The following is a 19,431-nucleotide window of genomic DNA, read 5'->3' as shown; positions in this document are numbered from 1 at the left end:
TACAATTTTGCAATATTAATATTTAATATAGGACGAGAGTGCATTTTTGTTGTTTAGCATGTCATAGGAAAGCTAAAGTTAACAGGTGATGCTTCACAGGTGGCCCTTGTGTTCAGAGAGGCCCGAGATTTCCCTGCTCATTCAGTAATGGTGCTGCTCTGTATGGAAGGTTCAGAAGATCTTCCTCACTGGTTGATGGGCTGGAGCTGCATCCATGGGGCTGAGGTTGTAAAGTCCAAGCTCGGTTGGATTAATTGGCTCCATTAGAATTGTGGTGGCCCAAGCTCCAGAATCAGTCCTCATGCAGAGGCTGGCAGAGAAAAGAGGCCTGCTGGGCCCCGTTCTGAGGAGGCTTGGGGACCAGGGGAAATGGTGCTGGTAAAGCCAGAAGTTCTTGATTCTTTACTCCTGCACTGGTGTCTCTAAATACTTTCCCAGCTCTATCTCTCTGCCTATATAAATAAGGCTTGAGGATCTGACCCGGCCCAATCTCTGTCAGCTTTTTTTTTTTTTTTTTTTTCTGTACACGGAAAGCCCCAAGTACAGTCCCCTGGAAATATCTGCAGATTCTTGAATGCACCAAACTTGCTAATTTCTCTTTCCAGGCCATTTCTGCCACCCACAATTACAGCTCTGGGTACCAGAGGAACTCCTGATACCCTAAGGCAGTTTCCAAAAGCAACTTTTTTCTATTTTTAACATTATATGTTGGTAGATGTTGATAGTTATTAAGAAAATAACAAAAAGAAGTAAAGACATGGAGTAGTTGCATGTCCATTGAATTCGTAGAGAAATTAGTTTAAAAAACTAGAAGAAAAACCCAATTAAACAAAATTAGTGAGAACAGTGGATGCCATGCACACAGAACTGATGTGCTAAAGTAGATGCATGTTTGAATACATGATTTAACAATCTGTCTGATGCTTTACTCTCTGATTGATATTAATTACCAATATTGAAGCAAGGAGAAGAAATTTGAATGGGGAAGTAATAATTGTAATATTTGTAATAATTGTAATAATTGTAATGGGGAGGTAATAATTGACTCCATTAAAAGTGGTCAAAGCATATGAAAAAATGTATTGGGTGTGGATATTTTTATGGTAAAGTTGTTTATAATTGTCCTTCTGCCTGGAACTTGTCCTTGATTCCCAAGCATGGGTGAGATGCTGGGAGAGGGCGGAAGGGGCAACAGCACCTTGTCAATCAATTTCCCAAAGTGGCACATTTCTTATGTGATATGCTCCACAGAAGGTAGGAGACTTGATTGTCTTGATGAAAACAGCATGGAGAATGTCTCCATCAACTTATTTTCTTCAAGAAAACAGAGCACGATGGTCATGGAGGCACAATGTGCTGGCATCGCCCTGTAACCAAGAAAAGGGTGGTGACATCTGATAGGGACTCCCTTGTTCAGGTTACTTCCCATTAGGTGTAGTTTCAAGGTTACCTCAGTTTCTAAGTAACCTTTTCTGCCTAGGACCGAAAACCCAGATTTACCACTTATAAGGCCAGTGGTTCTCAGCCTCAGATTCACATAAGGATATCCTGGAAAACTTTTAGTTGTCATCCGTGTTATTGAGGTACATGTCTGTCGTGGCCTGATTACAGAACGGGGGATGACATACACAGAACATATACATAAGATGCAGACAGACAGAATTGGCTGCAGTCCCGGAAGAAAAAAGGACACAGAGACAAGAGACGGTTTCAGACTGCAGCCCCGGAAAAGTGCTCATCATTTTACTATACAGAGTTTAATTGGGCAAGCATCCCACAGCTATTTTCTCATGCCAGCTACCTTCTCAGCTACTTTTTGGTACGTGACTTCCCACGGCCAACAACATCTGCTTTTCCAGTCAAAGCAAAAAGCATGGCCTTCTACAAGAGATCTCTTTGATGTTTTGTACCGCTTTCAGATAACAAACAATCTCAGCTTGAGTGTGACACCTTGAATCCCTTACCATCTTGCAAGTGCACCACGTGCTGGTTACCAGCAACCTTGGCTTGCATGCAAGGCCACAGGTTCTTGGCCGTTTGCCTGGAGAAACAGTTTCTTCAGCCGGTCAACAAACCACATCCTGCTAATTGTGGGAACAAGCAATGGGTTCCCGTTCTGCTTACTTGGGGTCTCAGCCAATCTGACCCTGGGACAGCTCTCTTCAGCTCACTTCACATGTCACATGCAATAATATGCACCCATTTAGAATACACAGTTTGATACATTTTGAAAATGTTGTCCATCTGTGTAAGGACCACACAGTCAAGATTTAGAGCATCTCCAATACAAAAGGTCCCCTAGGCCCTTTGCAGCCAACCCTTTCTCAGCACCATCCTCCCCTCCTCCACCAACCCACCTTTCTCCTAGGAGGTGATGTAGTACTTTGGGGACAGGAGCAAATGGAACATTGGAGCTGAAGGATGATTCAAATTAGTAGACTGATTCCAGGCACCAAGCATATCCATGAAAGGGATACAGCAGGAGGTTCTGGGAGGCAGAGAAGGTTAAAACAGAGCTTCTCCAACTCAGCACTGCTGACATTTTGGACTGGATAAATCTTTGTGGCAGGAGCTGTCCTATGCTTTCTAGAATGACTAGCAGCATGCCTGGACCCTACTGGATTCCAGTAGCATCTTCCTAGTTATAACAACCAAATATCTTTTTAGATATTGCCAAGTGCCCATCCTCCCATCTCCTCAAGAACCAATAGGTTAAAGCATTATCTTCTCTCTAGAGGCCTTAAAGGGCTACAGGCCATTTCCCCTAGAAGCTCCTTCCCCTTTCTTTTTCCTGGCAGGCCCCAAGACTTTCACTTTCATTTCTCAGCTGCTCCTCCTAGCAGGAAGAAATCACTTCCCCCAGAGGCTCTGCTTTGGTGAGTGAATCTAGACCAAGCCTGCCCCTGGCTTTTCTTCACCCTTTCAACTGGAAGCCGGGATTTCTCTGTTGGTGTCTGCAGATATGTGGGGAGGCTTGTGGCAGGGGGGAGGTGGGGGGACTCCAGGAGGAATGCTCTAAGTGAAGCTTGATTCATGGCTGTGAGGGAAGAAGAGCCAGCTTGCAGGCTTCCTGCTTCAACTGCAGACTGGGGAGGGGCGGCCTTGAAAGCAGTGTTGCAGAGGCAGAGGGTGTTTTCTGGAGGGAACTTCATTTCTCTGTTTCAATAGCATCCCATCCCCTTCCTATCTACAGTTTTGATTTCCTACCTTGTGAGCGGAACAGGAATCCTCCCCCTGCCCCGACACCCCTCTCTCTTTCTCTTCTCTCTCTCTCTTTCTCTCTCTCTCATAAAGAGATAAACAGAAGGCGTTTTCTTTTCTGACCCCTTCTACCTACTCAGAAGCTGGAGAGAGGATGTCCCTGTTTTCCTAGAATGTGCAAACCCAAGCTGCTCTGAGGTATCAGATAGAGCTTCAGCCTCAGGGGCTCGGCCAGGGAAATACCAATGCTGATACTTTTCACTCTCTTCCTGGCAACTGCTGAGGGGCTGTCCATGGCTATACTGACAGCCCTTGGCCTGCCTGAGGACAGCAGGTTGGAAGACCTGACTCCTGCCTGCCTCTGTGTCCCCTTTTATCCTGTGTCCTTTGGAGCTCCAGTCTCAGGGCTCTACTTGCACGTCCCTGAGTACACCTGCTTACTCTTACTTCAGTAGCCCATATGGCACCAGAGAACTCACCTGCCTTAGAACTTGCATCTTCATCATCCCTTTTTTGCATTCATTCTTAACTCAATTTCTTACTGTTTTATTTTTTTCCCCTAACTTGGAAATTATTAACAGGAGTCAGTTAATGCTCAGAAGGAGTCCAAGGATACATTGGTCTTGCTAAGAAGTTTGACACTGAGCATACCCCATCTTTAGCTTGCATGTGAGCAATTTTCACCTTGGTTGATATGCCACAGATGCCCTGGACATACTGCCCTGTCCTCTGCTCCCACTTTTCAGAGTTCACTGTCTGTGCCTACCGGCAACTCCCTGCCTGACTTCTGGATAGGTCTGTGTCTGCCCACATGCTGACTATCACCCCAAGGTCTAATAATAGCACAAGGCCCACCATACGATAAAATGGATTCATTTGTCTGTTTAATTATTTATACTTTAATTCATAGGAACTGAAGCAGGCTGCTGATGTCAAATAATTCAATGAGCATCAATTTGACATTTGATAAATACAAAATACACATGAGAGCCCACATTCTAGTGAGGGAAAGGCCATAAACAAACAGTAAGTAATTGACAGAGGACACAAGAAGGTGATGAATACTATGGAGTAACATTTATAAGAAGTTGCATTAGGATAAGGATTCTGTAGAATCTTTCCTAAAGGCCTTATAACTTTAAATAGGTTTCACGAGGCCACATTGTGGGAAGGAAATATTAGAATGAAAGCTTAATAATGTAAGGAATTTAAAGGCTTCAATGCTTTCTCCTGGGCTTGGAATGGAACTAATGCGGGTTGGAGAGGAGTGTGCTGGGAGGTAGACAGTGGGAAGGGGTGTGGGATGTGGACCTACCTGGACCATTCTGAATTCTGGCCTCACTCTGGATGGCATGGCTTTGAGCAGAGGAGTGACAAGAATGACATGTGCTAAGGTGACCACTGTGGCCAGTGATATAAGAATGGTGATGACAGCAGAGTGACGAGGGCAATGACAGAATCAGGGAGAACAATTTCCTGGAATACAGGTGGCTTCTACCAGAGTGGTGGCCTTTGAGGTGGTTGGAAGTAATCAGGAGGAAACACCCTTGGCATATTCTGATGAACTGAGAGGAAAAGATGAGACTACAGGTAGCTCAATGAAAATGAAAATGATCCTGTGTTTAAAAGTGAGTTCTTTGAAATATATCAACAAGACCAATAGAGCTTTTGCAGAGAGGGTCATTAATGTGGTACAGATTTGGCTCTGGACCCTAAGGGTGGCTGAAGCAGGAACTCTGTGCATAGAGGAATGGGGAGGAGAAATTGCACTGTTTCTGAGTTCCACAGGTCTCCAGACGCAGAGAACAGGTTCTGCTTTTCCCACTGGCAGTTCCTGACCCAGGGACCAGGAGAAGTACCTGGGATATTGTCTAAAAACTTCAAGGGACATCCTTCCCTACATGCCACTTCCTAGAGACACTCTAGTTTTACTGTCTAACCTGAAGAGAGACACAGAGTTTGCATTATCATGAGTCCGGATGTTAGGAGAAAACTGAAATGAAGGGTGCAATCACATGACAGCTGTGCTAGCCAGCTGACCTGGAAGTTTTACCAGGCAGATGGCACTCATGTTGGCATCTCTACCTTCCTGACTGCTGCTGGGCTTGGGTCACTCTTGAGCAGTGCTGGGGTCATTTCCCATACATGGGACTTGGCTCCTCTGCACTTACCATGTTCTTAGGCCATCATGGTGGCAGCTGCTTTGACATTAATGTGTAGCCCTACTGTGGACATGAGCTCACAACCCCATGGCAGAATGCATGTTCCACTGGTCCCTCTTCTGTAAGCCCTTGGTGTTTCTCAGCATTGGTTGGATACCAATGGGAATAAGAGATAGAGAACCCCACAGCCATGGATAGCTCATAGCTTCAGCCATAAACAGGGGTGGATATTATCAAATCATATAAACCCCTGGTTTTAATAGTCATTGGAGCCTGGTCAGACCAAAGCCACTGTAGCCAGGGGCTACCAGCATTTAGCCTTTGAATGATATTTAGTATCTGTTCCTTTGGCTGGATTATACTTGCCATCCCCCTCACAGCCTTTTGGCTCATTAGTTGCTTTTCGTGGATAGTTGGGGCAGTAGGCAGATCTGTAGGCATAGATTTATCTCCATACAGCTTTTATTGTGCCCTACCCTTTCTTTTGCAGGCTAGGGGAAGTTTTATATGTTGTTGCATATCCCAGATCTTTTATTATCAAACCATTACTATTGTATTAGTTTCCCAGGGCTGTTGTAACAAATGATCACAAACTGGATGGCTTACAGCAATAGGACATTATTCTCTCACAGTTTAGAAGTCTAAAAGTCCAAAATCAAGATGGTGACAGACTTAGTATCTTCAGGAGACATTAAGGGATCATATGTTCTATGCCTCTCTCCTAGTTTCTAGTAGTTTCTAACAATTCTTGACATTCCTTGGCTTGTAGCTGCATTACTCACATCTCTGCCTCTATTGTCCCATGGCTTTCTTCCCTGTGTGTCTGACTGTTACAGATAAGTCACTTGATTTAGTACCCTACAGATCTTTGAATCTATGACCATTGAATCTATGAATTTAGGGTACTATTTTGTTACAAGAGTTGCAACCCTCTTTGGTAAGGTCTGTGCTTACCAAAAAATAAATAAAATAAAATACTGTGGAAAGTAATGCCAATGGCCGAGAAAAAAGGACTGAAGCCTAATGATAACCCTTTTTTCTCCACATGTCCAATCTAATAATCAATCTTTTCTCTGTTATCTTGCCCAGTTCTCACTCTCATCTACTTGTATTTCCTCCAGCAACTTTTTCTATATTCTTCCATCACTCCCTGAGCCCTCATCATTGGAAAGAGACTGTCACTTTGACATTATTTGAAAAACGTCACATATCCATGACCCTTCACGCTCTTGTGATGCCAAAGAGCTAGCAATTCTTCGCATTCCAGCCACACTAACATTTTAAAACTTCAGAAGATGCTATGATGCTATGTCCTCCATCAACAGTGCATTCATGTATGCCATTCTTTCTACCTAAAATAGTTTGTTTTTTTCTCATTCAATTTCTGCTTCTGACAGCATTCATCTTTCAGTCCACCTCTCACTCATTCAAGGAGGATATCTTGGAAAGTCCCCTATGAAAAACTATTTCTCAAAAACATATATGGTATGTAGTGTTTACGGTAGTGTTTATCACACCTGCCAATTTACTCTTTTATGGATGATTATTTAATTAGCTTCTTTGTGTTTTAGCTGACTATTAATTTTATTATGGCTAATAATACTATCTGTTTGTACTCAACTTGGATTTTTTTTTTTTTTTTTTTTTTTTTGAGACAGAGTCTCGCTTTGTTGCCCAGGCTAGAGTGAGTGCCGTGGCGTCAGCCTAGCTCACAGCAACCTCAAACTCCTGGGCTCGAGTGATCCTTCTGCCTCAGCCTCCCGAGTAGCTGGGACTACAGGCATGCGCCACCATGCCCGGCTAATTTTTTATATATATATCAGTTGGCCAATTAATTTCTTTCTATTTATAGTAGAGACGGGGTCTCGCTCTTGCTCAGGCTGGTTTCGAACTCCTGACCTTGAGCAATCCGCCCGCCTCGGCCTCCCAAGAGCTAGGATTACAGGCGTGAGCCACAGCGCCCGGCCTCAACTTGGATTTTTTAATCCATTTCCTGGATTTTAATGACTGAAGATAATCTATTTTCAGTGAGAATTTACTGAATGAATAAATCAATAATTGGCATTCAATTAGTGCATGTGGATTTGAAACAGAATAGAACTTCATCTCTCCAAAATGTGATGTCTTCTTATATATTGAGAATTCTCTCCCATGACTACCAGCCATCTCATTGGTATTTCTGTTCCTCAGCTATCTTGCATGCATATCCATCTTTGTGTCCTACAAATGAGCACAATTAGGTTCCTATCAACATTTTTGACATATTTCCCAGCCATGATACAATCCCACCATCTACAAACACAAGACCCCTCCTCATCTTCCAGCTTGCCCGAATTCCTCCATTCCTACACTCTCATAGCACTGGGTACCAATCTACTTCTTTCAGGCTTTACGTATGCTTGTCTTAGTTTAAATATGTGAGGTTGCACCCAACATAGATTGGATATTATGTTCACTCCAATACTGCCTATTGAGTTCAATAATCTTTGTAAGTCACTTAATTTTATATATCCATCTAAAGAGAGGGAATATTATTATTTCTCAAGAATTCTGGAGGAGGAACAAATAGGTCAAAGTAATTTGTAAGTTATAGTTGGTTATGAAATTGTTAGTGATAAAATTATCCCCATATTGTGGCCATGGCTGATTTTGTTGGTATCTCTGGGAAGTGTGTGAGATCATACAAGGACTCTATGTGGCCAGGTATGTTAAAAGGTAAACTCTTTTTCACTGGAAAACATACCTATGGTCCCAAAGCTCAGCTGTTGGAGAATTTCTACATGAGAGAAAGAAATAGTGAAATACTGATAAGACAAGTCTAATCATCTATGAAAAGATGGGGAGGTTGTTTATATATTCATCAAACATTATGTTCCTGTTGTTCTAGACACTTGGAATGCAGCAGTGAAAAAAAAGTGCGTAATCTATGTATGAATTATATTTGAGGAGAGGAAAAGTAGATGTCTCTAAAGATAGATACCATGTATCCTGTGGTGATGACAATACAGATGACAAATGTACAGTTAGTGATGATTTTGTGGTTGTGCTGTCGATAAGCTAGTCAGAGCAGGCCCTTCTGCTGAGGAGAATGTGAGGAGTCCGTTGAATGAGGTATAAATGAAAGTCATTCAAATACCAACAGGAGGATCATAACAGACTGAGCAGGGAGCAACTGCAAAAGCCCTAAGGCATTAATGGCTTACCTAGGCCAATGAATTCTATTTCTTCTTTTTTGACCTCCAGTGGTTATTGCCTTGCCCATTCCTTGATGTGAGCCAGCTAGAAACCTTTTATTTGTATCATTCTTATACCATCCCCTTTCAATCTGTCCAGCCATCCAGGAGTCTTTAAGCAAGAGCCTCAGGAGTTCCGGCAGGAAGAAGCCAGGGAAACAGTGCAATCGATGGCTTCAACAATCCTGTCGAAGGTGCAGAAGGAGGAGATCTGTCCTGTCTGCCTGCAGCTTTTGACAGAACCCTTGAGTCTAGGCTGTGGCCACAGCTTATGCCAAGCCTGTGTCACTGTGAACCATGAGGAGGCAGTGATTGGCCCAGGAGCGACAAGCAGCTGTCCTGTGTGTGATATCAGATACTCAGCTGGGAACCTACAGGCTGATCGGCATCTGGCCAACATAGTGGAGAGACTCAGGGATGTCGATTTGAGGCCAGACTATGGGAAGAAGAGAGATCTCTGTTACCGCCATGGAGAGAAACTCGTACTCTTCTGTAAGGAGGATGGGAAGGTCATTTGCTGGGTTTGTGAGCGGTCTCAGGAGCACCGTGGTCACCACACATTCCTCATGGAAGAGCTAGTCAACGAATGTCAGGTAGGGCCCTGGATGGAAAGAGACAGGGCAGCAAATGGCACTTGGTGGGAAATCTCACCTTTCTGTCCTTCTTTACTCCCCTTGACACCATAGTCTTTCGGTCTGTGATCTTGTTCCATGCACATCTTTTACCCTATGCTAAGCTTCCAATGCCTGGGGTACATGTCTGTGTATTCCTTCCATTTGCATAAAGAATGAGCCTAGTACAAACAGTCTGTTGGCCAAGAGTAGGTGGTGCCTTGGGTTTTTCTCTGCTTTCCTTGTATGGCTGGTGAATTCTTTCCCAGAGTGAGCTCTCACTGCTCCTCTCAGCAGGATGATTCTGGGGAAACAGTGGAACTGAATGAGGAAAGGGCATTGATAACAGGGAAGTAAGTACTTTCCTTTTGACAGGTGAGTACTTACTGTAAAGGAAGAGAGAATCAGGCTACTCTTGGATTAGGGAATGGTGCCTTCTGTCACCCAGAAATGAACAATAGATTCACCTTCTCAGATTCTCAGATTTTTTTTCCATGTCATACATTCTAATAACCAGTCTCACAATTTCTGTAAACTGGCCTTTTCTGGGACCAATTTGTTTGTTCTTTACCCAGGTGCTGAGAAAGCTCATAGCTTAACTAAGGTTAAGCTATGAGCTTAACCTTCCCAGGAGAAGCTCCAAGCAGTCCTCAAGAGGCTAAGGAAGGAGCAGCAGGAAGCTGAGAAGTTGGAAGCTGACATCAGAGAAGAGAAAACTTCCTGGAAGGCAGGAGGGAACTCCTTCTGAGGATTTCTGAGACAGGAATCTTGGCAGGACCCTTGGTCCTAATCCAGGGAGGCCTTCTATTTGGTCCCTGACAGGGATGAGTCCTGAAGCCATTTCATTAGTTTTCTTCTTTGTCCTATCCCTGTCGGGGCTGGGGGCTGGAAAGTGGGCATATTATAAACACATAGACACCTGGAATTGAGGAGGAGGATGAACTCGATGGTGCGGAAGGTGCAGAACACTGCTCCGTTTCTCTTTTCCAATCAAGCGCTAATACTTTTGGTAGAAGACACTGAACAAAGGATCAGGGTTTTCCTCAAGGTTCCAATTGAGAGTGTGGTAATGCAGAAAGTCATGAGTGGCCAGGACAGCTGTCTACAAAGTAAGACTCATTTTGTCTCAAGGTTGGCCTAGAATAGACAGTCTAAGGTCATTGTTCTAGTAGGCACTGAAAGGAAAATAATAGGAAAAAACCAGCTTCCCCCAAATTACTCTCATCCTTCTACTTCCCACCTGGTTTAAAATCCACGGAAAATATTTATTTTCCTGGCTCCTAATTCCTTTCACAGGCCCTCGGCCTAGCAGACTCATTGCCTGTCTCCCTTGTCCACCCTGGCAGTATCGGGTACAGACTGAGAGACAAAGGATACAAGCAGAATTTAATCATCTTAGAAGCATCCTCAACATTGAGGAGCAGAGAGAGCTGCAAAGATTGAAAGAAGAGGAGAAGATGACACTGGACCACTTGGCAGAGTCTGAGGATGAGGTAGTTCAGCAGAGACAGCTGGTGAAAGAGCTCATCTCAGAACTGGAGCGTCGGGGTCAGTGGTCATCAGTGGAGCTGCTGCAGGTGAGAAGAATCGCCCAACCGGAGACTCTGGAACCACTGTCTGTTTCCTTTTCTTTTGTGTCCTTGGGCTCTTATCCAGGTGGTGACACTAAGAGGTTGCTTTGGCCTTGCAGTGCCCTTCTTTGTCATCATTCCAGAGGTCATGGGGTGACTGAATATACCCATTCTAGGAGTGTATCCAACTGTCTGTAATTAATGAAGTAAGGGAGCACATTTGACCTTGAAGAGAAGAGCCATAGTAACCAGTTGTGGTCTCTGGGCGTTGCTATCTGTGATCTAGTGTTGGACATTTGTCAGTCTTCTTTTTACTTACATTGGTCACAGGCAAACATGCATTTTCAGGTTTAAGACGTGTTCTTTTTTTAAAATTAAAATATGCATATTTGTTATTGCCAATATCTCATTAATTTTTTAAAATGTCTGATTACATAATACAGAATCTTACTGGGGTAGAGTTGGGCAAATATGTAGACAGGCACACACAAACTTGAGTGGGATATATGTGTGTGTGTGTGTGTGTGTGTTTATACCAACTAGGACAGAATACTGGTGTAAATCTATAGCGACTTGATGGAATCACTTGAGCTAAGGTTAACATTTATATAATTTTTTTTCTACAAAGTACTTTTTCCTTGACTTTTTGTTTATCTGCTTACCCCACTAGTTTTTCTTGTTGTTGTTGTTTTATTACCACATGTTTTTTTTAAAAATTCTGGTACCAAGCATAGGGACAATTGATTTTCATTTGTTGGATCATTTCCTTTGTCTTTGGTGCATACATTTCAGCTTCTTTGTATTCCTCTTGACTTTTGTCTTCTTCTTTTTTATTATTTCAGATTACTTTGGAACAGGGGTTCCTAAACCTTTTTTTCTTGTGTTAGAATTAGCTACAGTGCTAATAAAGACCTTGCATACTCAGGCTCATTGTAGTAAGACAGGGCCTGCCCCTGAGTATTTTCACCAGGTTCTCCAAAAATAATACACAAAACAAATTTGAGTAAAAAACTGCAATAGGTCCTTTGAACAACTTAGGCTGGGTCAACTGGATATCTGCATGCAAGAGAATAAAGTTGAACCCCTACCTCACACTACATACAAAAATTTACTCAGTGTAGAGCAAACACTTTAATATGAGGGCAAAAATTATAAAACTGTTAGAAGAAAACATAGATATAAGTTTTAATAGCTTTAGATTAAGTAATAGTTCATAGATATGACACCAAAATCTGAGGTAATCAAAGAAAAAGTAGATAAGTTGGATTTCCTCAAAATTAAAATATTTTGTGCTACAAAGGACACCAGGAAGAAAGTGAACAAGTAGTCCGCAGAGTGGAAAAAAAATATTTAAATCATATATGTGATTAGGTTTAGTATACAGTTTATCTATTTAGCTCTTACAACTCAAAAATAACAGACAAGCAACCCAATTTCAAAATAGATAAAGAAATTGAGTAAACATTTCTCCACGGAAGGTATACAAATGGTCAATAAGCACATGAAATGATGCTCAACATCATTAATCATTCGGGAAATACAGACTCCAAATCACAATGAAATACCTCTTCACCCCTATTAGGATGGATATAATCAAAACAATGACACTACTAAGTGTTGGGGAAGATGTGAAGAGATTGAAACCTTCATGAATTGCTGGTAGAGATGTAAAATACTCAAGCTTCTTTGGAAAACTGGTTGGCAGTTGGTCAAAAACTTAAAGACAGAGTTCCCCTGTTTCCAGACAATTCCATTCCTACATATATACTATATACCTAGGAGAATTGAAAACATATATCCACATATAAACTTATATGCAGAAGTTCATAGCAGCATTTTTCATAATGTCACAAAAAGGAAAACAACTCAAATCTCCTTACGTGATAAATGGCTAAGCAAAATGTGTTATATCCAAATGATGGAGTATTATTTAGCTACAAAGAGGAATGAAACAATAATACATGTTACACCATGGATGAACCTTGAAAACATAACGTTAATTGAAAGAAGCAGACACAGTTTTGAGTTATTTTTGAGGATTTTTTTGTATGATTCCATTTATATGAAAGTCTTTAAATGGAAAATCCATAGAGACAGAGATTATATACTCGTTACCACGGATCTGGGGAAGGATAAATAGGAAGTGATTGCTTATGAGTGCACAGTTTCTTTTCGGAATGACAAATAGTGTTGATGTTTGCACAACCTTGTAGATATATTAAAACCTACTAAATTGTGCACTGTAAAAGGTGAATTTTATGGCATTTGAATTATATCTCAATAAAAACAAAGACCCCTTTTTATAGCTCCTCCCTAAGCTCTTCACAGCTCTTTCAATTGCAATCTTCATGAAAGAGCTACTTTATGTCACTTGTTCAGGCATCTGTTCTATTTAATTCAGGTGGAGTTGTTATTTAGTCAATTGCAATAAAAACAATTTTAATAGATCAAAAATTGTAAAATTTGTGGAATTAACATTCCACATATAGATGTTAGCCTCCAAGAAGGGCTAATGGACAATCAAGAAACTTATTCTTTTACCTCATTAGGAATTTGCCATGATCAGAGACAAGATATGATTCCACACAGAAAGTTTAAAATCAACAGCACCTATGTGTGAGCTAAAATTAAGATTGGAAAGGGTCACATATAGGTAGTGGGTAGAGCAGGGCTTTTCTATACAAAAGATCATATCATTTGTGAATAGAGACAGGTTTACTTCTTTCTTTCCAAAATAGATGCCTGTTTTTCTTTTCTGTGAGTAACGGTCCTGGCTAGAGCCTCCAGTACCATGTTAAACAAAAGTAGTAGTGAGAGCAGACATCCTTGCCTTTTTCCTGAACTTAGGAAAAAAGCATTCAGTTTTTCACCATGAAATATGGTGTTAGCTGTGGGTTTTTCATAGATGCCCTTTATCAGACTGAGGAAGCTCCCTTCCATTCTTAGTTTGTTGCTATTCTACTTTTGTTTTTATTATGAAAGTGTGTTGAATTTTGTCAAATGCTTTTTATCATGTTTATTATATCATCATGTGGTTTTTATCTTTTATTTTATTAAAATCATGTATTACATTGATTGATTTTCCTGCAGTTCTAGGATAAATTCTACTTGGCTATGATGTATAATCTTTTTATATTTTTCTGGCTTTGATTTTCTGATACTTTGTTGAATTTTGTGTCTATATTTATAAAGGATATTGGCACAGTTTTCTTTTCTTGTGATGTCTCTGGATTTATTATCAGGGCTGGATCAGCCTCATGTATGAGTTAGGAAGTGTTCCTCCGTCTTCTACTTTTTTTTTTCATGAATTTGTGAAGTATTGGAATTATTTGTTTTTAAACCTTTAGCAGAGTACACCAATGAAGCCATATGCATCTAGCCTTTTCTTTGCGTGAACTCTTTGATTTTCAGTTCAATCTCTTTACATGTCTTAAGTCTATTCATATTTTCTATGAATAAGTTTTCCATATTTTTTAATTAGTACTGGTAGTTTCTGTATTTCTAGAAATTCATCTGTTTCATTTAGATTATCTAATTTATTGGTATACAATTGTTCATAATCTTTATAATTCTTTTAAGTTCTGTAAGGTCTGTGGTAATGTCCCATCTTTCATTCCTGATTGTTTTTCTTGGTGTGTAAAGCTAAAGGTTTGTCAATTTTGTTGATATTTTCATGTAACACATTTTTTATTTCTCTGATTTCTCTATTGTTTTTCTATCTTTCTTTCATTAATCTTGCTCCAATCTTCATACATTTTGATTCTTCTTCTCTTTCTTCTTCCTAGGACAGGAGTGGAATCATGAAATGGTATGTATGGGTGGCCAGAAACAATGCTTTTGTGTTAGGAAAAAAGGTTTGTAGCCATTAGAATTATTTGGTGATCAATCAGAATAAAAAATCTCCCAGAGTAGGGAAATTTGGATGTTATATTTTCCTAAATTGCTGGTCACAGATGAGGATTTGAGTGCTCCATATTGAGAATGGATCAGATTCTACAGTAGTAAATCTTGAAGTTCAGAAAGGATATTAATGATAAGAAGTTTTACTATCAGACTCCTGGGGCTTCACTCATTTACTTGACCTGTCTGCATACAGCTCTGGATCTTTCATGTCATAGGTGCTTTCATATTAGAGGGGGGGCCTTATCAAGTCCTAAAATAGGACATGGGGACAACTCCTTTATATTTACTTTACTTACATTGGAATAAAAGAGACTTGATCATTCTACAATGTTCTCTTTGGATTTCCAAAAGCAGACCCAAGCCTCAGGGCTTTGACTCTGCTGCCAATAAATAATCTCTTCCTGTTCACACACTTTCAAAGCTCATATGGAAAAGTATAGCCCTTGTGTCTACAGTTGTCAACCCACCTGGCAGCATCAAAGTCCTTACAAACATATGAAATGCTAACCATTTTTAGTTTAGTGGTTATAACTTCTCCTTTGCTAAGTGTTTATAACTTTTTCCCGGAGAAGCTGAAATCTCTAATGTGGGTGACACCCCTGGAATTCAGGCTTTGGTCTAGGGCACAGGTTCATAGACTTTTCATACCTACACCACCACAGTCACAATCTGCAGCTTCACTCTTGATGTGCCTGGAAACCCACATCTCTGGCCCTTCCCTGGATGATGCACTGAAATGCAGAGTTTTCCCCACATCATATGCCATTCTTAGAGGTCACAGAGGCTTTTCCTAGGCATTATTTCCATGAGGTATCAAAGGAGGGCTTAATTGTTCCACTTTTAGACAAAGGAACTGTACTTTCACAAGGTGAAGACATTCTCAAGCTCACACAGAGAGTAAATGGGAAGGTAGACATGAACACATTTCTGTTAGATCTGGGGTCAGGGCTCTCTCCATTCTTTCCTCCTCAGATTCTTCAGGAAAGAGGGTCCAAGTACCTCAACGATGTGGAAGGAGAGAAAGCTAGTGATGCTGGAGGGATGGACACAGGATGAGAGATGTGGGGGGTCACAATTTGTTTCATCCTTAGGAGTGAGGTCTGGATGCTGAAAAAGCCAAAAGCTGTTTCCAAGAAACTGAAGACTGTATTCCGTACTCCGGATCTAAGTAGGATGCTGCAAGTGTTTAGAGGTGAGGAGAGAAGAGGAGGAGTGTGGATGTGGGATTCCCATAGCGTCAGTGAGTAAATTGCATAGCTGATACAGCTTAGACATGAGACTACAAGAGAGGGGGAGATCAGAGAAGGGATCTTCTGTAATGAAGAGGATGTGCTTATTATATCTAAGAGAGAATGGCTGAGTATCTGGTTCATTCATTCACCAGTTCACAGCTTCATAGTACTCCTCTCCTCTGCCCACACTCTAGAGAAGAGATAGGTACAAGTGCTTACTCCTTTGTTTCTAATCAACATTATTGCATCTTTTATTATTTCAGAGCTAACTGATGTCCGATGCTACTGGGGTAAGAAGAAGTTACAGGATCTTTAAATTGCTGTGTTCTTATCACTTTTGACAACTTTATGGTTTCAGTGAAATCTTATGATCTTAGCTTTATATGTTCTCTGCACCTCTCAACACATATGCATAATACATTTTTCACAACATCACTATATAACCCTAGTCCATGCCTGTCACCTGATCTTATATAATTTTTTTTTTTTTCTGCAGTGGACATCACACTGAATCCAGTCAACCTAAATTTGAATCTTATCCTTTCAGAAGATCACAGACAACTTTCATCTGTGCCAATTTGGCCTGTTAAGTTTTATAATTATGGTATCCTGGGATCCCAATATTTCTACTCCGGGAAACATTACTGGGAAATAGATGTGTCCAAGAAGACTGCTTGGATCCTGGGGGTATACTGTAGAACACGCTCCCGCAACATGAAGTCTGTTGTTAGAAAAGGCACAAATCATAAAAATGTTTACTCTAGATACAGACCTATATTTGGCTACTGGGTTATAGGGTTACAGAATAAATTTAAGTACAGTGCATTTGAGGACTCTTCCTCCTCTGATCCTGAGCTTTTGACTCTCTCCATGGCTGTGCCTCCCCATCACGTTGGGGTTTTCCTAGACTATGAGGCAGGTACTGTGTCATTTTTCAATGTCACAAACTATGGGTCACTCATCTACAAGTTCTCTCAGTGTTGCTTTTCTCAGCCTGCTTACCCATATTTCAATCCTTGGAACTGCCGGGCCCCCATGACTCTGTGCCCACCGAGCTCCTGAGTTTCTCATTCCTCCACCTACCCCATTTTTTTTCCTTTTATTTCATCATATTATGGAGGTACAAATATTGTTAGGTTTACAAATATTGCCCCTGCCCCTCCTCCCTCCCCCCGATGTGTCCAATCCCTCAGTGGTGTGCACCACACTTGTTATAAAAGCATATACCCTTTTCCTCCTCCCCCCTCCTGCCTGCCCACCACCTGATACAAAGTATTTTTTTATTTTTATTTTGACATTTTGGTTACATTGTATATCTGTGGCTCTCCCTAAGAAGGGTTAGAGTTATGCTCTTCCCCTCTGAAGTGCTTGCCACATAGCTCAGATTGGGTCCCCCCACCCCAAATCCCTGGTGAGCATTGCCACCATTTGAAAACCATAGTTTTAATCAGTCAGTACCAATTTGATGCCGAGTAGATGTGGGGTCCATTTTCCATGTCTTGTGTCGCCTCACTTTGGATAACGGGCTTAAGCTTAATCCAGGATAGCATAAACAGTGGTAGCTCACAGTCATTCCTTAGGATTGAGTAATATTCCATTGTGAGGATATACCACATTTTAATTATCCACTCATGAATTGACGGGCACTTGGGTTGTTTCCATGACCTTGCAATAGTTTGAGGCTCATTTCTTGCAACTGAGCTCATCTACACCATTCAGATCATTTCCTCCTTGCAGTCTTCCTTTTTTACTTTAGAACTTTTATTCTTCCTTGGGATGTTATGGTGTATTTGGTTTGAGTTAATAGAGATGCTCATTATATCATTTATTCTTTTTTATATTTCCAAAGAATATATACTCTTTATTTCCTTTGAGCATAAACAGAGAAGAGAGATTGCTGGATCATATGATAGTTTTATTTTTTTTAATTTCTTTTAAGAACTTCCATGCTGTCTTCCACATAGGCTAAAAAAAGACATTTTATCTCTCCTACAGACAAAGCAGTGTTAGTAAAACATCCTTGACCCCCATGTCTCCATATTTCCCTTTATCACTGATCTGAAAAGAATTATTGAAGTCTATTAGCCACCATCCATGTTATCTGTGATAGTCTCCAGGAACCACCAACATGATCACCACCAATATCAAGTAAGGAGTCTGATTGTGTGTCATTTTGTCCAGAATAACCCAGGTTCATCAAGGAGTTGAGAAGAGGAAAACATAAGCAATATATATACCAGTGAAAATGTTATATACAGAATGTTTAAGTTCAAACCCTTGTCTCTTATTGATCTGTGTAATGATGAATAAATTCTCCATTTCTTTTTCCTAAAATACAAATTGGGATTTAAAACTACACCTAACTCTTAAGATCACTGTCGAAAACTAAATGTAAAGTACCAATTTAACTGTCTTGTACATAATAATAAACATTTGCTCTCATGATTATGGAAAAGTGTATGCTCTGTTAATGTCCTGTGTAAGCTTTGTGCCACTTAGAGAAATAACTGTTGATTCTATTAAAGTCTCATTTGTTAAGTTCCCAGACTCCATTGTCAAGACCATGCCAGTTCATTTTGTTTTACAGAACTTTTATATTGAGAATGGGGTTGTTTTTTTTCCTTATTTTTATTATACATATTTAAGGTGTATTACATATTTCAATATACATAGACATAATTAAATGATTACTATAGTCAAGTAAATTAACATTTCCGTCACTTCATATAGTTGCCTTTGTGTGTGTGAGGGGGTGTAGATGCATCTAAAATGTACTCTCTTAACAAATTTTCAGTATATAATACGATATTACCAACCAAGTCCTGATGCTATATATTAAATTTCTAGACATTTATCTGAAGTAACTGCATTTTTGTGCATTTTGATGTATATGTCCCCATTTCACATCCACCAACACACACACTTGGTAACTAGCATCTACTCTCTATTTCTATGTATTCATTTTCTTTTATTCCATATATAAGTGAGATCATACAGTATTTTTCTTTTTCTGTCTGGCTTATTTCATGTAACATAACATCATCTTGATTCAACCATGTCATTATAAATGCAGGGTTTTCTATTTTAAAGGTGAATCAGATTCCTATGTATGTGTGTGTATATATACTATATAATACAACTTCTGTTTCCATTCTTCCGTGGATGGATACTTTGGTAATTTCCATATCTTGGCTATTGTGAAATATGCTGCAGTGAACATGAGAGTACAGATATCTTTTTTTTTTTTTATTTTGGCATATTATGGGGGTACAGATTTTAAGGTTTCAATAAATACCCATTTCCCCGCTCCCCCCAAAAGTCTGAGTCTCCATCGTGACCATCCCCCAGATGGTGCACATCTCACTCATTATGTATGTATATACCCAAAACCCTCCCCCCTCCCACCTGCCCAATACCCTGTTACTGTAGTACCTATGTGTCCACTTAGGTGCTACTCAGTTAATACCAGTTTGCTAGAGAATATATCTGGTGCTTGTTTTTCCATTCTTGGGATACTT

General features: G+C 40.5%; 1 protein-coding gene across 2 annotated transcripts; it reads left to right on the top strand.

Annotated features, from left to right (window-relative positions):
* The first annotated feature begins 2,697 nt into the window (after positions 1-2,697).
* LOC105883479 (E3 ubiquitin-protein ligase TRIM34-like) lies at positions 2,698-18,358 on the top strand. 2 transcript variants are annotated; one of them, XM_076002233.1, is made up of 8 exons: positions 2,712-2,876; positions 8,697-9,189; positions 9,839-9,934; positions 10,554-10,784; positions 14,564-14,586; positions 15,773-15,873; positions 16,177-16,203; positions 16,410-18,358. In XM_076002233.1, exons 2-8 carry the CDS (start codon positions 8,767-8,769, stop codon positions 16,973-16,975), a joined length of 1,467 nt encoding a protein of 488 aa, XP_075858348.1. In that variant the 5' UTR covers positions 2,712-2,876; positions 8,697-8,766; the 3' UTR covers positions 16,976-18,358. The 2 variants fall into 2 exon arrangements, with proteins under 2 accessions (XP_075858347.1, XP_075858348.1); XM_076002232.1 differs by lacking the exon at positions 9,839-9,934 and having other exon boundaries at positions 2,698-2,876.
* The last annotated feature ends 1,073 nt before the right edge of the window (positions 18,359-19,431 follow it).

This window comes from Microcebus murinus, chromosome 4 (genome assembly GCF_040939455.1).
Source record: "Microcebus murinus isolate Inina chromosome 4, M.murinus_Inina_mat1.0, whole genome shotgun sequence".
In the NCBI taxonomy this organism is placed as follows: Eukaryota; Metazoa; Chordata; class Mammalia; order Primates; family Cheirogaleidae; genus Microcebus; species Microcebus murinus.
Note: the sequence above shows the minus strand (reverse complement) of the source record. Positions and strands in the feature narration are given on the sequence as shown.

Bases quoted from the DNA above. Each gene is read 5' to 3' on its own strand.
- LOC105883479 (XM_076002233.1), top strand. From the start codon at position 8,767: ATGGCTTCAACAATCCTGTCGAAGGTGCAGAAGGAGGAGATCTGTCCT. The intron at 9,190-9,838 runs GTAGGGCCCTGG...TAACCTTCCCAG, and splicing joins AGCTAGTCAACGAATGTCAG to GAGAAGCTCCAAGCAGTCCT. The intron at 16,204-16,409 runs GTAAGAAGAAGT...TTTTTTCTGCAG, and splicing joins TGATGTCCGATGCTACTGGG to TGGACATCACACTGAATCCA.